This window comes from Bombus vancouverensis, chromosome 13 (assembly GCF_051014615.1).
Source record: "Bombus vancouverensis nearcticus chromosome 13, iyBomVanc1_principal, whole genome shotgun sequence".
Taxonomy (NCBI): Eukaryota; Metazoa; Arthropoda; class Insecta; order Hymenoptera; family Apidae; genus Bombus; species Bombus vancouverensis.
This window is the reverse complement of record NC_134923.1, coordinates 6477838-6498543: the sequence shown is the minus strand read 5'-3', so window position 1 is coordinate 6498543 and position 20706 is coordinate 6477838. Positions and strand designations below refer to the sequence as shown.

Genomic DNA, 20706 nt, shown 5'->3' with positions numbered 1-20706 from the left:
TTCAATGAACGAGCATCGTATAAAGTATAGATGATGAAGTATCTCGACGATACTTACTGCTGCCGACGATACAATTGATTGAAGGGGAGGAGTTGTAGCAGTAACATTCGTTTCTACAGGGGGAGGCGTTTCCGATGGATATGAATCGTTCGTCTCTTGCTTATTATCTTCGGACTCCTCGGACACGCTGCTACTCTTACTTCGCCTTCCGGGTGTTAGTCTAACTTTCGCTTCCTCTCCTCTTTGATACCTCTCATAGGGTAACAGCAACCTGTTCGTACGACCCATTCCATAGACCGTCACTAACTTGATCACTAGTATATAAAATCATTCGAATACTTTACCTTTCGTAATGCCGTCGAGTGATAGTCGCAGCGCTGGTGGATCCTGTATTACCACCTATGTCGTCGTAAATGTTCTTCCAGAGTCGACCAGCACTGACGGAATCGTAGCCACCGAGCAATTGCACTTTCGTATAAAATAGGAAGAGATCGACTGTAAACAAAAGAACATTGTTAGTCCGATATCTTCGTTGTATCTTTCGAACATTTATTATAAGGAACGTATGAGTTTGTCAAAAGGAAACACTGCTGTAGATCAGCTTCGAACAGTACCAATCACTGTTTCAATTTAAATTACAATATATTAATATGTTTTTATATGTATGCAGGCGAAGATATGAGATCTTAATTAAAGGAGTCTAAAAATGTTTTCCGCCAATTAAAAAAAAAAAAAGACGTCACACAGATACTGACTCTGTCTGTAGCCCAGCAGTGGCATCTTTCCGACAGGCGTACCCCGCGAGTTCATGAAATTCTGCACATCCGTTAGGAATTTCTTTTCCTCGGCGGTGGTCTTTCGCTCGCTTCGTCGTACTACCGACGAAGGTGGCCTTCCAACGCTCGGTACCACCACGTTCGAACTCGCTGGGGCACTCTTCGAGGTAGACGCCACGGATGCCTCGCTCTCGTTGCTCGATTCTCCTGGCGATGCGCTACGCTTTTTACGCTTCCTTCTCGGTCTTCCTTTCAATTTCGGCGCTAAAACATTATTTTACATTGTTTATTTAAATAATTTTTTTTTAATTCAATCATTCTCATTAGATTAAACCTTTAAGAATGCAATAAAATAACGAAGAATCGAGAAAGCAATTTAGAAAACAAGTATTCCTTTATCTCCTTAAGATTTCTTGCATTTCTGTTATCAGATACTCCTAATCTGTTAGAAGAAATTAATAGTTGCGTTATATATGATGTTACTTAATATTTGCTATATTGTGGCAAGATTAAGAAAAATATACTCCTGATTGTGTTTTTCTGGATTACTGGGTAAATACATATATGAAACATTATACGTTTACGATACCGTAATGTTCTTCTTTAATATCTGACGGTTATAAAAGTCTTACTGTTTGTTTTAATGCGATACACACAAAAGATGATGATTACCATTGGAATTAAATTAATAATGGGACAATTCACGTCTCGCACGATTTCCGTTTCAAGTAAAAAAACTGCCATTAGGATCGCGTGAAATTTTTTTATTTCCCGTAACGAGTCGAAATTATACGCAAAATGTGAATATAAAATAACCTTGGTTATTACATTTGCTTAATTTTTCGCAATTTAAAAAGTAATCATTTTAAATAGCAACAAAGAAAGAACATTATATTTCGTGAAATTTTTCGTCACAAAAGTTTGAAACGTACAAAACGAACAAATCGATATGTGCATTGTGAAAACTGTAATTACTATGAGTATATAATATTTTATGTTATTGTAGGATAACAAGGTTAGTTTTACTACATAACGAATATTTTCAAATTATAATTCATATTTCTATCTACTTTACATTACCAGAGCTGAACATATATATGTATGTAATTGTTTATATCAATGCCATATGGCTAATTTTAACAAAATTAAAGAAGGAAACCTTCAACCATCGACTGCTCATCAAAAAATTACATTTATTAGTTTTCGAATTTAATTTAGCACTGTACGCATTTTACACTGGACACTTGCAACATAGATCAGTATATGGTATTGTTATCGTTTCTTTATAAGTTTCTGTATCCATTTCACTTGTACGTATCACATTTCAATACAAACTCTGTCCAGAAAGTCATTCCTTATGTCTTTTGTATGAACCACGATAATTTTACTCACCAGCAACTCGAAAATACACAATTTTATTTTCTCTAATCTTCATTAAAATAGTCATTGTCTATAACGGCGTCAAAATTAAATAAACGAAACAATCAATGTGCACAATATACACAGTCACACCATCACTGTTGTCACCTTCACTGGTAAAATTTCTAGAAATCCTAGCAGAACAGTTCGATTGATATTTGTAGATGGATGTTTGTTCTACTGAATGTATTAATCCGGATTATGACCTTCGCTGTTATGGTTACAAAGTATCTTTCCAATAAAGTAACACGTCGTACACGATGGAACCTTACAATAACGTTCTTCCCGCTAGCTTTACTCGACACGTTCTGTTGTTTTTTAAATACTTCTCTAGCCTTTAGCTAGTCTATGCAATCGTCTGCTGTGACTACGTGCAGCTAACCTCGGTCGGTAAATGATACCCAAAATTGCCGAAATTAATATGTATCTACTTTACGCAATGATTATTAATTATATTATGATTATGAATAATTATTAATTACCACGTAAGAACAGCATGGTATCTGATGTTTAATAAACAGGGTACTGAATAAAATTTTTACTTAGCGGACAGTATTTGTCGATTTAGTTAAAGATTAACGAATTATGTTCAGTACATTGACTTCTTAAAAAAAATAAGCTCTAGTTGTCCTGTTAATTGAATTAGGGAATAACTTTATTTTGATACTTAAGAGGTTAAATATTAATAGTAAGATACATAAATAAAGTAGCTAAAATAGGTAATTGGTAAATTATAGAATTAAATAGAAAAATATTCGATAAATAGGTAAATAAAGTCAGATAATAGTAGTGGGTTAATAGGTTAACAATTGAGCGCGTACCTAGGTGATTGCAGAGGAGCTCATGAGTTTCAAGGTCCGGGTAGTCGAAGGTATCTCTGCAGAAGAGTACCCTCGTACCTGGTGTGGCGGTGAATCCACCTAGTGCAGCTGCTATGGACGAGCAAAGCCAAGACGGTTCGGCACCTTCGAGCCTACGCAACAGTGCTCGATATCGACAGTACCTGGGGTACGAGAGCACGACCACTTTCGTTTGAGAAATACAATCCGATTTCCTTGTGTTGTGATTGCTTTCGTATTCCTTCTGTTGCTTATCGACGTCTGAGAAATCGATGCCAGGATCGGTGAGCACCTGAGGTTGTGGTATTTCATATCTTAGCGGACTGTTCGCCGGAGATGACGTCGGGGACGGTGGATAAGACACCTCGCGACCCCACGACCATTCCAACGTAGGCGATAACCAGGTGACGAGATCGTGAACCCGCACGACCACCTTTTCCGATATCGTCAGCACTTCGTCCTGCAATCAGACAAATATTTTCCTTTTATAGTAATAATTGTTTAATAATTAGTAATTTAGTAGGTACAAAATAGAAAGATATAAAAAAAAAAAGAGTAGAATAATTTATAGAAATCGATAAATTATATTTTAAAGCGTGATTCAAGAGCGTTTATTATAGATAAACGTAATCACAAGATCTTTAGCGAGTACGAGCTATTATCCGCGTTACGTCACTAACTTATCATTTAAGTGACCCCTTTTCCGTTATTAAATCTTCTCCTCAAACTTGCTTTTATAGACTCTATAAATATGTATTTCCTCGAAACTTTTGTGTATTACTATATCTTCTAAAAGTAGGACGAAAAGTTCTCCATGTGTTTCATCATGCAACTTTTCTTTGCGATAAAACTTGCAGGGCATGTTGAAACAGTGTTTTTATATTAAATTAAATTACTTGTTGAATTAAAATAAATTACCTAACAAGAAAAGGGAGATAAACAAGATGATAATCAAGTTAGGCAATTTCCATGGAAACTTTCGGGATTTCTATTGTCCGAGGATGCAGGAACCTCTTTTACCAGTGAGACCTATCTAGAGTATTATTTTACCGACCTTTCATCGACAGGTGGAGGCACGGTCAAGTCCCTGCGCTACTTAAACTTCCCGATAATCTGACCTGTCCTGTACATAGATCTACTTGTCGCGTGTACGGCTAACACACCTATGTGCTCGTTATGTATACACATAATCCAGCCAACGTAACTCGTGGTTTATGTTGTACCTCGAGTGCATCGTTACCTACTCTGCTTCGGCGATAATTTAATTGTCCGTTGATGCCAGCGGCGACGTTATTTTCACAAAGTTTCAACTAACTCTTGGATCTGCTGATTTGTGGGATTTAATTCAACTGTAGGATATTGGTACCCATTAAAGCTTAAAGTATATGTACGTACGTTAAGAAGATTGCAAATGACAGTAATAAAGTATAAAGTTATAGAAATAAAAAAGTTCTTTTCGAGTAAATAATTTAATATCCGAAGATGGCTGAAATTGCATGATAGAACATGATAGATGATAAATGCCATACGCGCTCTTCGTGTATCTCGAAGATCGAACAATGCTAGTAATGACTCATAAGGTAAACATTGGTGTGAAATTTATTACCGAGACGTTGGACGCCTATAAATCAAACAAGAAAAGTAAACGTACAGCGCGACTAAGTATTAATGTTGTTCTTTTTCATCGTTCCTCGACCTTTGAATGAACATAAGACGAGCGGGAAATCAAATCGTAGAAAATAAAATGAACTGAAAACGTAGCCACTTAATTAATAACGAGTTAAACAATTCCAACTATCCAAGACTGAAATAACTGTATTTATTCAAACAACGCGAAGTATGATGTTATATTTAATTAACATCGCCCGGTTCTCTACGACGTTCCTTCGCAATTAGCTTATATAACTGGAAGATTCGTTAGCGGCAAATCGAATCGTCCGGAAAGAATTGAGATTCAACGAGGGGCAATTGTGAGATGCACTTGAACCGGTGGCTCTGCGAGTAAATCCGTTAACCCACGGCGAAAAGAGCCTTGAGCCAAGTAAAATGGCCGGGTTTTAACCCCTTGCACTTCAACTGCCAGTCAGAGTTAGCTGTAAGATGCTGGATGTTTCAATGGAACCACTGCTAAGTTTGACAATATCGTTTTATACTATTCAAAGAACATATACAGACTCAGCAAAGTATTCGACCACTTGTAGACACTTCTTATTAGTATACCACCGGTTTGAAATTTTATTAGTGTAGTGAAACGCTATTCAGAAACAAGCTTAATACGAGCATATATTTCTCAGACATCAAAAAAAAAAAAAAAAAAAATTAAGCAATTGGTTGTCAATTATATCAAGAAATCTCAATATTTTATGGGGCCATATTTAAAAAGATATGGCTAATTATAATTGGAAATAGAATTTAAATATATACTTGTTCGTCTATGTTACGATATGATGTTCTATTTAGTTTGTAAGTCACTGTAGCCTGGGTTATACTTTCATCTTTTAGCTCCGTGCTCATCCGTGCCCTGCTTCAACTCTCGCCACTCCACTTCTCTTTTCCTCTGCTTATCTTTTTCCCCTCCTACCTATTGCTCGTCTTTCTCTCGTCCCTCGTTCATATCCCACTCTCCATCTTTTCTTCTCCCATCTCTATACCTCTTCTTCTTTCAGCTTTCAGCATTACCTCCCTTCTTTTTTACTCCCGCACCCTTGGTCACTTATTTGCCCTCCTGTTTGTACCATCTTTTCTTTGCTACTTTACCTACTCGCTCGCTTTCTCCGCTCCCTCTAATATACAATCACCGGATTAATTTGCTGATTGAAACAATGTACCGAAAAGTACCCTGTGTTTTTACGTATCATTTCTTTATTAAAAATAAATTATATCATATTTACATGTACAAGGACTGAAAGCAACTAAAATTGACGCGTCTTCGTTAACTTCTAATTTGTGAAATGTTTCATCAAGGAACGGTCCAGTTAATTCGTATAAAAATCTGCAGTGTATCAGAAAAAAAGACGTATTTTTTTGATAATTACAAGAGGCTATCGACGAGGGCGTGTCAGTCCCAATGCTACTAATGCGCTTCGCAACAGATTTATTTGCCTCTTTTGGTCACGTTCATCGCCGCTCGTTTCTTCTCATTGTCAATCTCAAAGAAAATCTTGCTCTTTTCTCTTTACTACGCCGTTCCATTTCCCTGTCTCCTTCGTGCTTCCGATACCAACCGTATGGTTGGTCGCTCTCTTTCGTGTTCTCCACCCCTGAATCACGACTCTGAAAACAAACTTTTCGTCTTAATCGCTGGGATACGCGGGAAACGATAGAACAGAATGTTGTAACCGAGAAGTATCACGCGTAGCACAAAGAAGAATCTTCCGACATGAATGCCTTTTTTCTCTCCTTTGTTCTACTCGCCTCTTCGTGTATTTATTGTCATGATTTCCTAAGAGGGTTCTCCTCTACGTTCTATTGACTTTTCGGATTGCCAATAGCTCTCTCCCTCTCTCTCTCTCTCTCTTCCTCTCTCTTCTTCCCTTTCGCCCCTCGTTGCCCTTTCACCCTTATTGATTTCGTTAACACGAAGATATCGTTTTAATTAAATCCCTCGATAGTTTTTGCATCATTTGCCCACGGCTACAAAATCGTTTGTTATCAGATACGAAATCGTGTCTGATTATTCGTGTATTACATTCGGTGCCGTTGTTTCTAGGGAGCGAGTAAACTGCGGCAACTTTGTAATCACGTTAAAGCTGGTAGTGAAACTGATGGCGGGAGTTCAACTCGCAACTCGATTCTATTTAAATATTTAAATGTAGTTTTAAACTTCCATCCCCGGACGAAGTTTCTCCAAATTGGTAATCTCTTACTTTTCAATCGTCTAGGCCGAGCACTTACGTGAAATGCAATTAGCCAACTGTAAATTTTGGATAGCGGGGAACATCGATCAAAGAGCGTCGTATTAGTCGTGGTACGAGGGCTGTGAATAGAAATGACTATAAAATTAATTATATGACTAGCGACGCGACACTAGCGCTATACTTACTTAATTAGTACTACGCTATATCAAAAGTAGGGCAGAATTACGCATTAATGAAAATATCTTCTTTGCGTATAATGCAATTAACAGTGTATTCTGGTGTTACGTTTATGGGATTTTCTCGCATTACCGAGAGATCATGTCTAGTTAAAAATCGATAACTGCCCTGAATTGAGCTGCTAAACGGTTGCTTTTCCTAAGCGTTGAGACAACGAGCGATTTAGAGGCAAGTACATAATAGATACGTGCTTCGGTACAGTGTACGGATCTTCTCGTATCATCGAGATTCTGTCTCATTGATTATCAATAATTATCCCGAATTAAGCTAAACAGCTGCTTTATGTTAAGACGAGCGATTTAGATGCAAGTTGCTCGTGTATGCATAAGTAAATTTCCCGGGTCCGTTGAAAATTTTTAATGAAACCAACACCAACACAGAGGCAGTTAAAGTTACGTTTTATTAATAGCTGAATGGATATTTCAATAAATCTTATGGCGGAACATTGAAACGCACATATTTCAAACAGCCCTCCGGCAAAGTATGCACTTGCAAAATTCAATTTAACAGAGCTACGAACGTACTGTTTGAGGCGTAAACTTTTCGCAAAGAAACAACTACCAGAGGAAATTACATTTTAAGGTTTATAGTATCTTGAAATATTAAAATATATCTGGTGGGAAACAAACGTCCGTGACTTCCTTTCCGCGACTCTTTATTACACCTTCATGTTTACTCGTAGAAATATGGTTGCTCGAAGGAACTAGGAAAATATACAGCGTCCCGGCAATCATAGTACAATCGACAAGGGGGTGATTCCACATGGAGAAATATAAAACACAATCTTTTCACACGGTGCAACGTTTCCAATGAAACTGAATTTGAAAATTTGTCTAGTCAGAACGTGGAATAAAACTGTACCGTTTAAGGCCATCGAGAAAATAGAAAGTTATAATCTATATTTTCAACTTATTTCCATACGTTGTATAACCTTCTATCGATTATTTGCTCCTGTCCAGTCTGGACTTAGACAAGTTGGCTTTCACAAAAATAAAACGTCGCACGAAACAATTTTGTTCTATAGCTTCGATTAGTTTTTTCACGTAGAATTATCCCCCTGTCGATCATACCATAATTGGCAGAATACTCTGTACAAAAGCGAAAGACAAAGAGAAACTTTAATCAGGCGAAAACGATAAAATTAAAAGATAGAAAGAGTCATGTGTTCCTTGCGAGAGAATAAAACGATTGTTATGAAACGAGAGCGGCACCGAGTCGTTTTACACCTCTAAAATTTAGCTAACTTCCGTCGTCTGTACATTTAGAAGATGAGACAAACTCTCTCTATGCAGCCGAGTATTCCCCTTGACTGCACATATCCGAGATGTGTATCTAGAAGAGGGAGAGCCAGGGAGTCAACCAGAGAGGTAGGGCGAGAGGGTTAGGGAGAGACAAGGCGATAGCGGGATTAAAGGGGTCAACGGAGAGAAAGAGACAGGGCGAAAGGGTGAGAGAGGGTTGCGCAGCGAGGGGAAACCAGCGCACATGTGTAAGGGCAACAATGTGCCAGAAGGTAGTGCAATGTTGGCACAGATACAGACGCAGATTTAACCCCAAACTCATGACATGGACAGTATGCACGGAATCATGTGGAAATGTATTCCGACGTTGCTATGGGGATTCGCTGCCACCCTAAACACACCGATAACCTATCAATTCTCGGAGACTAAACGACCCCACAAAGTATAATATCTTCTACGTAATATAAAAATTATTGTGTGCCATCTAATCCCACATTGGCAGATGGCTACAATGGATGAAATTTTATCCCGTACGAATTAAATAATACCGTAATAATATCGTTCGTAATCTTAATCGAACATTTTAATCAAAGATAGCTTAACAAATTTTAATCAAACATCAGAGCTGGCGAAATCGTCGAAACAAAGCGATTGTAATAAATTTAAAGGATTACGAAACTCGCCTTATAACTTCAACCGTGAGAAGCTACGTTTATGGAAGATTTAATTATGCAAAAGTATATAAAATATCCAAAGTACTTGTACCGCTCGTTATAATATTTAGTAAATGAAACAAATCTCTGGCCAGGTTCCACTCTTTCGACTATACATTTACATAAATGTCTTCAGTCTGCTAATAATCCATTAGCGGTGATTAATGCGGCTGTAAATCAATTAAAGAAGAAAGAATAATATCCGATAACGCGTTTTATCGTAAATAGCACATTATTCTCGTAAATTTTTCCTTTGCAGTTCGCAATGGCCGTTGATATCGCGTGAATAATAGCTGGACATCGCAGCTCGCTCGAATGGCGTGTTTACACTCGAGTAATTGTTACAAGCATGTACTCGATTAAGATTTTATCAAGCTCGCGCGATTCGTCAATTCCATCGTGCATTATCCTTTATACTCTATGCGATATGGTAAGGAGGAAAAATTGGCACGATGAAAAATCCATTCATATCGGTGAACAGAGACGTTATATACGTACATTCCGGCAACATCTGTCAAGCGGAAGAGAATCGGTCTTGTTTCACGATTTCATATCTCTGAGCGGCCATTAAAGAGTGGCGTGGATGGATTAAGTCAATTCTTGCGCAGGCTAACAACCAATATCAAGGGACAGGATGAGAAGGGTTCACAGTTAACTGCTAAACCAGCGAAAAGATAGGGTAAAGCGTCTCGGGGAATGTTTTATGGCAAAGGTCCAAATGATGTTTGTGGCTCGGCAGAGAATACTAAGAATTGTTAATGAACTTTCGCTGTGTGTATCAGGAAAAGTAATTTCTAATTTGAGTAATCCCTTACCTCCTTCTTCCTTGTATCTCTCCTTTGTTATCTCTTGCTGTTTGGCGTATTCGATCTTTCGTGGATTACCAATTATCCTCAGAGATTTTTCTAGGTTTTGAGAACGTCCTTCTCGAATAAAAACCACTGTTGCATCAGATACGAAGTTGTTTTATCGTTCCTATTTATTCGTTTCCTATTTATTATATTCTCCAAATATTTTGTACGAAAAGATTGAAATGAAAAATGTTGGAGTATTCGCGTTCCTGCAGGAAGATAAACATAGGACAGTGTCGTCTTTGTTACGAACCAACCCTTCAATCTTTAGCTCTTGCACTTCGATTTTACGTTCGTTTGTTTTTACCATAATCGGGAGAACAATGGCAGCGGCCGCTTGTTCCACCAAGCTTATTAAAAATCTGAATTTTTTTTTATTAAAATCTGTTATATACGGGCAACGAGCGTTAAATTATTTTTATATTGCTCCATCATCCGATTATTGCGCGAATGGTCGACATAAATTTCGCATTACCATTTATAAATTATTTGCAACTCTGAATTCAATTAAATTTTACAGGAAAAGTCATCCCCGCGAGCGCGCGCCAGTTGTCCAGCGCATTTTGATTAATTCGCCAGCAAAAAATAATAAATAACTCTCGAAATTGTTTTACCGGCCGTATTAATTTTAACAGGGTCGCGTTGTACGATCAATAATGTATATGTCGTTCGATTTGTTTATTTCGAGAACATCGAAACGCGCGCATCGGTTTTAATAAGGATATCGCGACACGACAAGGACAAGCCTTAATTCTTTTCCGTTGTAAACGCGAAACCGACCTCCCCTGATTCGCCCATTTACCAACGAAATTTATCGCATTAAACATAATAAACGACTTGTATACTCTGCAGCATGCTAGCGATATTATTATCGTAGCTACGAAACTTTCTATCTATCTGGGTAATCTCATCTTGTGCCCGCCACCTCCTTTATCTCTCGTCTTTCACTCAACTTCTTAAGTAGTCTTTTGTAACTTAAATTAAAATAGACGTCAGGAAGAGTATTCCTCGGTCGACATCGAACCAACCAGCCGCCAGATACAGAAGAAGAAAATCGTGTGCCATCGCGAACAGGTAGTGGAAATCTGTATGATTCTAAAAACGAATAATTCGTATACGGTATTTTACGCGTCTCCGGTAATTCAGATGCTTATTTGTTAAATCGATGAACTCCGCAGAACAGGAAGTAGAATAGCTGGATGAAACATCGATCCAGATCTTTTGGTTTTGGAAAATTTCAGAGATGTCAACAAATGGAATCAACATCATGGATTATCGAGCTTATAGAAAATCAAAATCGAGGAAAATAGATCGATTTGGCAAGGGATGGAACACGCGTTCGATCGAGCTACATCGTTCAGGCCGGTAATCGTGAAACAGCGTTAAAGACGAAAAGCCGGAAGCAAACGAGAAGAAAAAATTCCGGGAGCCACCGTATAAATACGCAATGCTGCAGTTGACATATTCGCCGAGCGTACATAATACATTCATGGACGAGGGTGGTAGAGGGAGGAAGAGCCCGACGTGGTGGGGAAGTACAATCGTAGAGTGGAATATGTAGCGTGTTGGTTTTAGTGACGCTCAATCTTTGCTTGTAAACCGCACCGGGAGGCCATTACTTTGGAAGTCACGTCGTTATCCGGCCACGAATCTCACCGTGAAAAGTTTAGATTTCGAGCGTGCTTCCAAATCAAATTCTTCCCTCACCACCGCCAGGGCTTTGGAATTGTTTCTTCGTTTTTCTTTCGCCGCGAACCGGCTACCGAGCCCAACAAAGAGACGTCGTTCGAGTTTTATGGCTATGGAAGATTTACATCGTCGAAGGATAGACGAACGTGAAATCCTGGGCTTGATACAGGAAAAAAAAAAGAAACGTCTCACCGAACGTAGTAAATAAAAAAAAGAGATAAAGTATTAAAAAAAAGAGGGGGGAAAAAGCAAGGAAAAAGACGGTGATAGAGAAAGAGGAAGAAAATATATGTAACACTTGCCGGACAGGAAAATACGAACAGGATTAATTTTAGCGCTTGTGACAGGTTTAAATCAATAAGTATGAGAGCCACTGCGAAGCATAAATCATTGTTAGATTAAACCCTGGAGCACGCGGTAGTAGATGGGGCAATGGCGCGCTTTCAGGAAATATAGGGTGACCCAAAAGTTCCGATCTATATTTCATCGGGTCATGTACAGATCGACACGAATAATACTAACTGAAACTAGGCTAGTTGATCGTGTATTGGTCATCTATCTTTTAACAATTCCTTTCTCTATGTTTCCCTGTAAATTCTTAAAAAATGAAAAAGAAATTTCACTTCAAAAGAATATCGTATGCGAGTTTCCCGACGGTTTGAACAGATTCCTAAAATATTTACTACCTGAAGAATTCTTTTTGGGATGATGGGGGAAAGGTGCGCAATAACCTTAACCACAGCCATTTTAGTCCCATCCAAAAGTAGAATGGCCCTCGAAATCGTGGAACAGATGGGGAGGAGACTTTTGTACGACAGATAAAGGAAGTGCGTGCACGAAGAATGAAAAATTAGCGGTAAACATTTACAGCAATTAGCGGCGGTAATTAACGCGCGTAATGTGAAGGCCACTTCGCGGCGAAAGTCACTGCCTCTAATGTAGGAAAATACGTTTTTGCTCGATTCACTCAGTCTGAATGAAAACAGTACCACTTTGCAACTGGTATGCCAGGATTGAAGCTAAAAGGAATTTGATTATGCTTGGTAGTTTACACACGGTGTTTCTGGATCGATCGAGCCACCCGCTGTCTCTCCCTACCTTTCATACTGTCTTTCTCCATCTCTCCCTCTCACTCTCTGTTATCCCTCTGCCCTGGCTTCCTCCTCTCTTCTTCCTGTTCCATTTTCCTCTTTATCTGTCTAGCGCACTCTCTCGCTCTTTCTCTGTTCGTGTTTCTACATCTTCGTCTGGTTCCGTCGGGGTTCATATGTGAGGAATGGGAATTACTTTTTCAAAAGGGAATAAAAATGGAACGCGATCTCGATTTGATCGTGTTTGCTCGGCATGGAGTATTTTTGAAAACACTTTTTCTCGTCGTTTATATCGCGGTCGAACCGTGAAAATTTCCCTTTTTTTGTCGATATAAGCCTTATACATTTTAGGATAAATCTCTTTCCTCTTATTGAGAAAATCAAACGTTGCATCGTTACCGACTTAGACAGAAAGGATAAGAAAATAATCAACTATCCCCTGTACTTATGTCAATGAAAAGCAATTAAGGGTTCTTTTTAATCTTGTTAAATCGTTCTTTTTACCATCGCGCCATACTTGCATTAATGGCTTCGCTTTTTCGCTGCTCAAATTATACGATAACCGTAACAGAATTCGTGTGCACGCCAGCACGATTTTTATAATAATTACCGACATGTTTCAGACGATACATAATCCTCATAATTTTCGTTTTTCCGACTTTAATCCAATAAATGGCTCGTTGATGAATTTAAAGGACACGTTGGATACTTAGTATTGCGTTCTTTGGGTAATTTTCGATTCGGTTGTCCTTCGAATAAGTTTTCTGAAAGGCATGATAAATACTAATGCGGTTATACTATATTCACTGAATGAAACAGATAGAGTTGAACATTTCAGCTAAGATTCAAAGTTTCTTGCTTGCTCTTCATGAATATATAATGTTCAACATTGTCTCACTGAGGAAAGGAAGCTTGTGTTATTAAGGAATTTTGAATGTTCCTCCTTAATCCTCTTTAGTATCCAACTTGTTTGAACATTTCATTATTTGACAGAAGCTTATAATAAAGCCACTATGAATTTCCCGCAAAATTCAATACGCGTTTTCAAAACATCTTTTTTTAAACGTAGAAAACGTCTGTTGTGTTTGTCGAAAGGAGGGCAAGACTGAAGCATCAAAATTCGAGGATCCTTCGGCTAAGGCTTAAGCCGAAAATGATAGAAGGAAAAATGACTGCGAAAAGTTTTGTTTAAGTAGATTCTGCCCATCGAAAATAACCGGAAACTTCGAATTACAGTGGAGAACCCGTAAGTTGCGTTCCAATATTTTAGTTTTTACAGTAGCTCGAAATCTTTGAACAGTTTTATGAAACTTAAACATCGTACTTAAAACTTATAATTCCATGCAAAGAAAAAGTTAGCGGAGCAACTTCTGTGCCGCCACGTTTTATGTTTCATTTCTATTCATTATTCCAATGCTTCTTCAACGCGCCGATGCAAATTTTATCTTTTAACGCGCCCACCGGCTCCGGCGCGACGCTTCTAAGCAGTTCAACGATAAAGGATTTGCGTTAACGAAGTAGTTGCCAACGTATTTCATTAAGTCCGCGGAAACTGTTCGTCGATTAGGTATTGCTTAAACGATGGCCTATCAGCTCGCGCTTAATCCACCGAAATCTCATCGATTAATTTTAATTTACCGCTTGGTCTAAGATCAACCTCCAAATGAGACTATGAACCTTTCGACCCGTAAAATTTTAACTAGGCTAGGATAAGGGTTGAATCAGAAGGATATCTCGATCAAGCTAAATAATTTATTTTGTAATTCGTTTCGAGTTCGATTATGGCCAATTTTTAAGAGATCGGATTTTCATAGAAAAAAATTTGCTCCATGTTAATCTGTCTCGGTTATAATTATCGTAATTCCAATAACTTGTATATATTACTCTGTGTTTGTCGGTTACTTCACTATTTGCATTAGTAGTTTTTACGTAATATCTTCTAGTTGTCTGTAATAATCTTACCTTGTTATAATAGCAAACTGCAAAAGATCGTCATGCGTGTAACGAGTTATTTTTAAAAAAACAAGGAACGCCAAGGATATAGAAAAGATTAATTATTTCGAATCGACGCGGCCCGATTCGATCGTCAATAGCGAAATAATTTCGACCGCAACCCGCGTTCACGGTATAAAATCCCTAAAAGAGGATTCCGCGATGCTTTTAACCAATCGACAGAGGCATTCCGCGAAAATGAACTCCCCAGGTCGGCGATTTATTTACGCAACGTAGTGACGTGTTTTGTTTATTCAATAAATTTATCGTTGCACGAGATTCGTTTCGAGAGTTTCAAATTTGAAATACAAAGCGCGTCGAATTCCATGGAAATGCATTTGATCGATAAACCCCACACTCTGCTCCTTCTCTTCCCGTCTCTTTTTGCCCTAGCCATTGTCTCTTTCGTACAGAGAAACAGGGCCAATAGAGAGTGCATTTCCACACTGGCGATATAAAGGTTTTTCTTGGCATTTCTTTGCTTTGACCATGTTTAACACATTCTGAGCCACGAAAAAGAAGATCGAACAGGCATTTGATCACCTATTTGGCCTTGTCTGCACATCTTAGCGAAAGTATACATCTGTTCAAAGGAGATTCGTCCATGGAGAGTCAGACAATATGAAATCTGCAATACCAGCGCGCGACCGACCGGTTTTATTACACCATTTTCCACTGTCGAACGACGAGCGTATGTGCCATAATAGGAAGGATGTATAGTAAAGTAGGGTTATTTGAGTCATTTAACAACATCTTAAAATTCAATCTCCGACTTTACATAGAATAATCAAACTTGTTATACATTATGAGCAGGAGACATCGTTCGCCTTTAAGGTAATAACGAAAGATCGAGAAAATATCGCGTATTTTAGCGCCAAGAAAGAAAAGATATCGCAACCGAGGATCAAATAAACTTCTTTCTTTCTGACGACTGGTTCAAGTTGTTTCTTTTTAGAAAACACAATGACCGTCAAGCTGTCCATGTACACGATATATGTATTTCACACCGCTAACAACGAGTCGAATAGCCTATTTTTAAATATAAATCGCTTAGAAATCGCTCGGAACCGGATTTGATAAAATTACAAGGCAGATCACTTAGCTCGACTCAAACATCCTTCTGATTCAAACAACCCAACTTTACCCTACGTTCATAACGTTCTGCATAAAAGGCACAGCAAAGAGCACTCGAGTGTAACGTTGTAACAGAGCTCGAAAAACATTCGTGCGCTATATTAAATTACACCGGCTAGACACGGCACAAGGAAGACCAGTAATTTTCACTTAACTCCTTGATAATCTAATTTACTTAATTTCTTGATAAAGCCGGGCTGAACGTATGCTCGCGAGCAACGCAAATTTCTAATTAAGCGGCGGCGAATAATTTTATTTTGCACAGCGCCGAAACTCGAACAGTTTCTCTGCAATTCAATGAAACAACAGGGGTGAGGCGGGCGGTTCAAATGTTGCTACAGACTTACCGAAAAGTTTTACCCCCTCGGCAGCCCCCCCCCCAATTCACCCGCCAAAACGCTTCCACCCCTCTTTTGCGGCCGTCAGTGCATTATATGTATAATGCACGCATGTAACAGCATACGTTCTCGGCATCAGCATAATAATAATAAAGTGACGTTTACATTTTGCCGAATGGACGAGATAAAGGAAAAAGAAGTAGGGATTAAAGTTGCTGGTCGCGTGTTACGGGAACGTGGCAAAAACTGCCGACAAACTTTGGATCTATTATTATTTGCTACGAAGATAACAAACTTTTTCCAGCCTTTTCCTTGGCAATGCCTTTTGATAACGAAATCCTTGAGAGAGCATGAAACAAGGAGTACAAAGCTGACCATTATTCGAATTGTTTCGTATAAATATTTATCTAAAATAATTATTCGAGTACAGTCATTTCAGACGAATATTTTATCCGCGTAGTAATTATGCGTTATTTGTGATTAACAAGTTACTCCATATACACGAATGTAATTCATTATACAATTAATTTTATATTAGAATAAATTATTAATCTTATTAGAATAAATGTTTATTCATCAGCGAATGAAACGTTGTTCCTTATTTTTATTCGTTATCTTTTATTCGAGTAAAATTTTGCCCAATTCTGGGTTAGTATTTGGAACAGTGGTAAAGAATAACAATGTCGTGGAGTTTCGTCATCTGGTATATTCAAAAATATTTATCGAACCGCAACTAAGTGTTATAATAATAGTCCGGAAACGTAAATGTACGTGTAAATTGGAGTTAGCAGCGAGTTACAAAAGGCATGTTTTCATATAACTCCATCATTCTATTATTATTTTAAACAGAACTCACGAACAAGAGTCGCGAGATAAATAGATGAAGAAGCCCCGTAATATTCGTTATTCGATTAAAATCTTGCTTCGGTTCCGATCAATAATATGTTACGTTAATTAACGAACGATAGAATCATAAAAGCATACCACTATTCCGAGAAAGATAATATCAAAGTAAATTTAATATGGCGAAGTGCGTTTTGTAAAAGCATATTATTAAAGCGGGGCTGCATATTAAAAATAAATTATGCGAGAAAATTGAACACTGACTGAACACACAGCGCCCTCGCAACGTTGAATATCCAGCGAACATTGTAAATGCAAATAACACAGGAAGGAGATGAAATAAAAAAATAGAACTGTTCCATGCTCGGCTTTGTATTCCTCTCCGAGTGGAAACGAACCATGTATCGTAGAATATATATTTTTTGACGTCCTCGAAATGCTAAGGGTATTGAATAATTCTTTTACCATTTTTCGAAGTTTTTACGAATCGATTGTTTTTAAATTATATAGATAATTTGAAAGAATAAATTAGCTGAAAGTCTAAGTGACTTTTTTTTCTGAAACGAGCATCGTTATGCGAATAACATAATCCTGACGACCTTCGGTAATCTTAAAATGACCTTGACCTTCAATAGTACAATCTGAACGACCTTCAAAGTAACGCATATATATATTAATTATTATCGTTAATTTAAATGTTAATTAAAAGCGACCTTGGTATGCAATTACGGTGAACTTGATGATTTCCTTTAATGATCGAATAGCCTTTGAATGCAACGATACACATGCAAATTTCATAAATATCGAAACTAAAATTAAAACGCGTACAGGGTCATAGTAGATTCAGTTTTCGTTAAAGAATTTTAGTGATATTTGCCAGAATACGAAGCAGATAATACGCGCCAGTATTCGTCAATAAATAATCGATTCATTAAAGGTTCCGCATTGTCCAAGTTATTCGAAACCGGTGTTCAAACCGAGCAATCGAGACATTTGCTGTTCCTTGTGCATTTTAGCCAAGTATCCGTGTACACGCTCGTTCCTCGGTAATGACCGCTCTCTGCATCATTCGATCATTGCTCAATTGCCGTGGAACATTATTATCGCGATTCTCGAGAGCGGAACGATAAATGCAGGGTCCTTGTACACAATATGCTCCGGCTAAAAGGAGAGAATTGCTCGCTCGCAGCTAGTGATGGACTCAAAGTACTTCGAATCACTTAAACCGTTGTAACTTGCTTCCCTCATATAATAGTAATATCATTAAACCAAGAAATAAAATGTTGCAATAGTAAATCGTAGAACCTGCAGCTTTTTCTTTTTTATCAAGTTTCACATCTTCTTTCATAAATATCAAATCATATAAAAATACTACTAAATGCTACATAATTTAATCCTGGACCTACTTAATTAGTACGCAAATGCCATTAGCATCTATAAATACTTCGTTCAGGAAGCTCATCGACTCGCAAATATTCTGTGTAGTAACATGATAATTCGTTGGTTAAGTGGTACAAAAATAATGTTTGCGATGCGTCGTTTAAAATGGCGTAGGGAGCGCGTTGCTCGAAAAGATGTCATCGCTAAAAGAGAAACGATCATTGACCGAGGATGGCCGCACAGGCTTGCTCAACATTATTCCAATATCGTTCACCGGCAAAGCGTTGCGTTCACCGGGCAAACAAACAAACAAAAGAAAGAAATTCCTTCCTGCCTCATCGGAGAGACAAAAAGACAGAGAAAGACAGAGAAAGAGAGTAAAGTATTCGCAACGAAAACTGCAACGCGATAAACCTTCTAACGCGTACACGTTAAAACCGGTATTACATACACGCCGGTGAACGCGCATAATAATACACGTATGTACACGGGGAGAAAAGTCGACGGAGTTTCGTCGAGCGTGGAATTCATCTTGCTCTACGATCCCCTACATTGTGTGAGGCCATCGGGAGAACTGGTTTCATCGAGTCCCTGCGAGTAGCTGTTTCATTTTTTACCGGGAAACCAAGAGAGGGCATTTTAATAGACGATGCAATGCCAGTCAGCCTAAAGCGTTACTCGAAGCTAACCGAACCGCTGCAAAACGATTGACGAATCACCGAGCACACACGTTCTATTAGCCATGCCACTGGCTCAAAATTGATAACCTTCCGCTCCTCTTCCCGCTATTTGTCGCACGATTGCCTATCGATGAAGCCGTTAAATATGTTATTTCGCGATCGAATACCACGACATGTCCAAAAATACGTGGCAAGCCAGTACACAGCAACTTCGTTTTACGGTAAATTGGTTGAACATCGAGAGCCACCGTAACGTTTCATCTTACGAATTTTATCCCCGAGTCTTAAAGTATCGATGATGTTTCCCCCCTTCCACACTCCTCTTTTATTTCATAATATTCAACCCTCCGCCCCGAATAGTTTTCCGATAACTTTCTGTCTTGTATAAGCAAGCCACAGGGTCTGAAATTCTATAGGACAGGCCCGATACATATAAGAAAGAAACGCGCAGAGAATGATGGAACTCCGTCAGGCCAGCGAGATAAATGATGACAGTGATAAAATGTGTATTCCCATTGAAGTACGTGCCACGAAAATCGTTTCATCGCAAGCCGTTGAAATGAATTTGAATTTATACGTGTAATTTTACCGCGACTATTATATCGGCAAATACCGCCGTAAATTTTATTAGCCCGCCAGAAGGATATTGGAAAATAAATTTTAATTGATTCAGTTTCGAGCACATTTCGTTTCGATCTATGCATAAATTTGTTATACACCTTTTCTTCGTTTTATTCGTCGGTAATATTACAGATTGAGCTGCTGTTAACATCAATAAATGTTGAAACACGAGCATGCAAATTCGATAAATCGTCGTCTCGATTTTTTATTTTTTATTTTTATTATTATAATTGCGATCGTACGTTCTGCTTTTCTGGACCATGCATTTGTTCAACGTACTCGCACTGTGAGAAACGGAAAGGATGTATGTAATTCCCGTGTCTTGTCTTCATCTTCGTTCTAATTAAAAAACCGGAATTCCGTAGGCATATCTTAACACGAATATGAAAATTGTTCCGCTTAATGCTTGGGAATATTATTACTGGACTGTGGATATTCGTGCAAACTCAAATTCTTACAAACGTGACTAAAAAAGATTTCACTTACTAAATATTTTCACGATTACTAGACTGTGGATATTTATGAACATTCATCTTTTTTCTAAATATAATTAAAAAAATGTGTAATGTAGGTAGAAAATTGTTTCATCTACTAAATGTTATAACGAATTCTATACCATCAATATTTTACATATTTTAGCATATTATGTTCAGTTTGTGCATTTTTACATGTTAGAATTTTTCATAAACGCGTAAACGGTCGCAGTCTAACTGTTACGTATTATTTAAATTAAGCGTAACCTCGTTTTAAAAAATTATTCAAATTTAATGTATCGTTACATCAGAGCTCGAACGAGCCAAAGAGATGTGTTAAGAAATAACTCAAAATCGCTGAAACAAATCTAATTTAGTTTAAAAACTCGAACTAATTATTATTGATCATTCGCAATAATAGTACTCAAGCGTAAAATTCTAGAATTGGAAATTGGAGCCAATTAAATTTAGATATAACGGACATTTAATTTGATCGATGAGGGAACTCGTATCTGGCTTATATTAAAGAGGA

At 38.0% G+C, this 20706-nt stretch overlaps 1 protein-coding gene across 2 annotated transcripts in view; it reads right to left on the bottom strand.

Moving 5' to 3' along the window:
- The window catches only part of LOC117162576 (uncharacterized), a 173102-nt gene that overhangs the window by 5175 nt on the left and 147221 nt on the right, over window positions 1-20706 (bottom strand). The window contains exons 3-6 of one of the 2 annotated variants that reach the window (XM_033344425.2): window positions 3017-3494; window positions 756-1040; window positions 345-495; window positions 58-271 (exon numbers count right to left, since the gene is read on the bottom strand). In XM_033344425.2, coding sequence (XP_033200316.1) covers window positions 58-271; window positions 345-495; window positions 756-1040; window positions 3017-3494 — 1128 coding nt within the window. The remainder of the gene's footprint in view (window positions 1-57; window positions 272-344; window positions 496-755; window positions 1041-3016; window positions 3495-20706) is intronic. The other variant, XM_076623806.1, reaches the window with a different exon arrangement.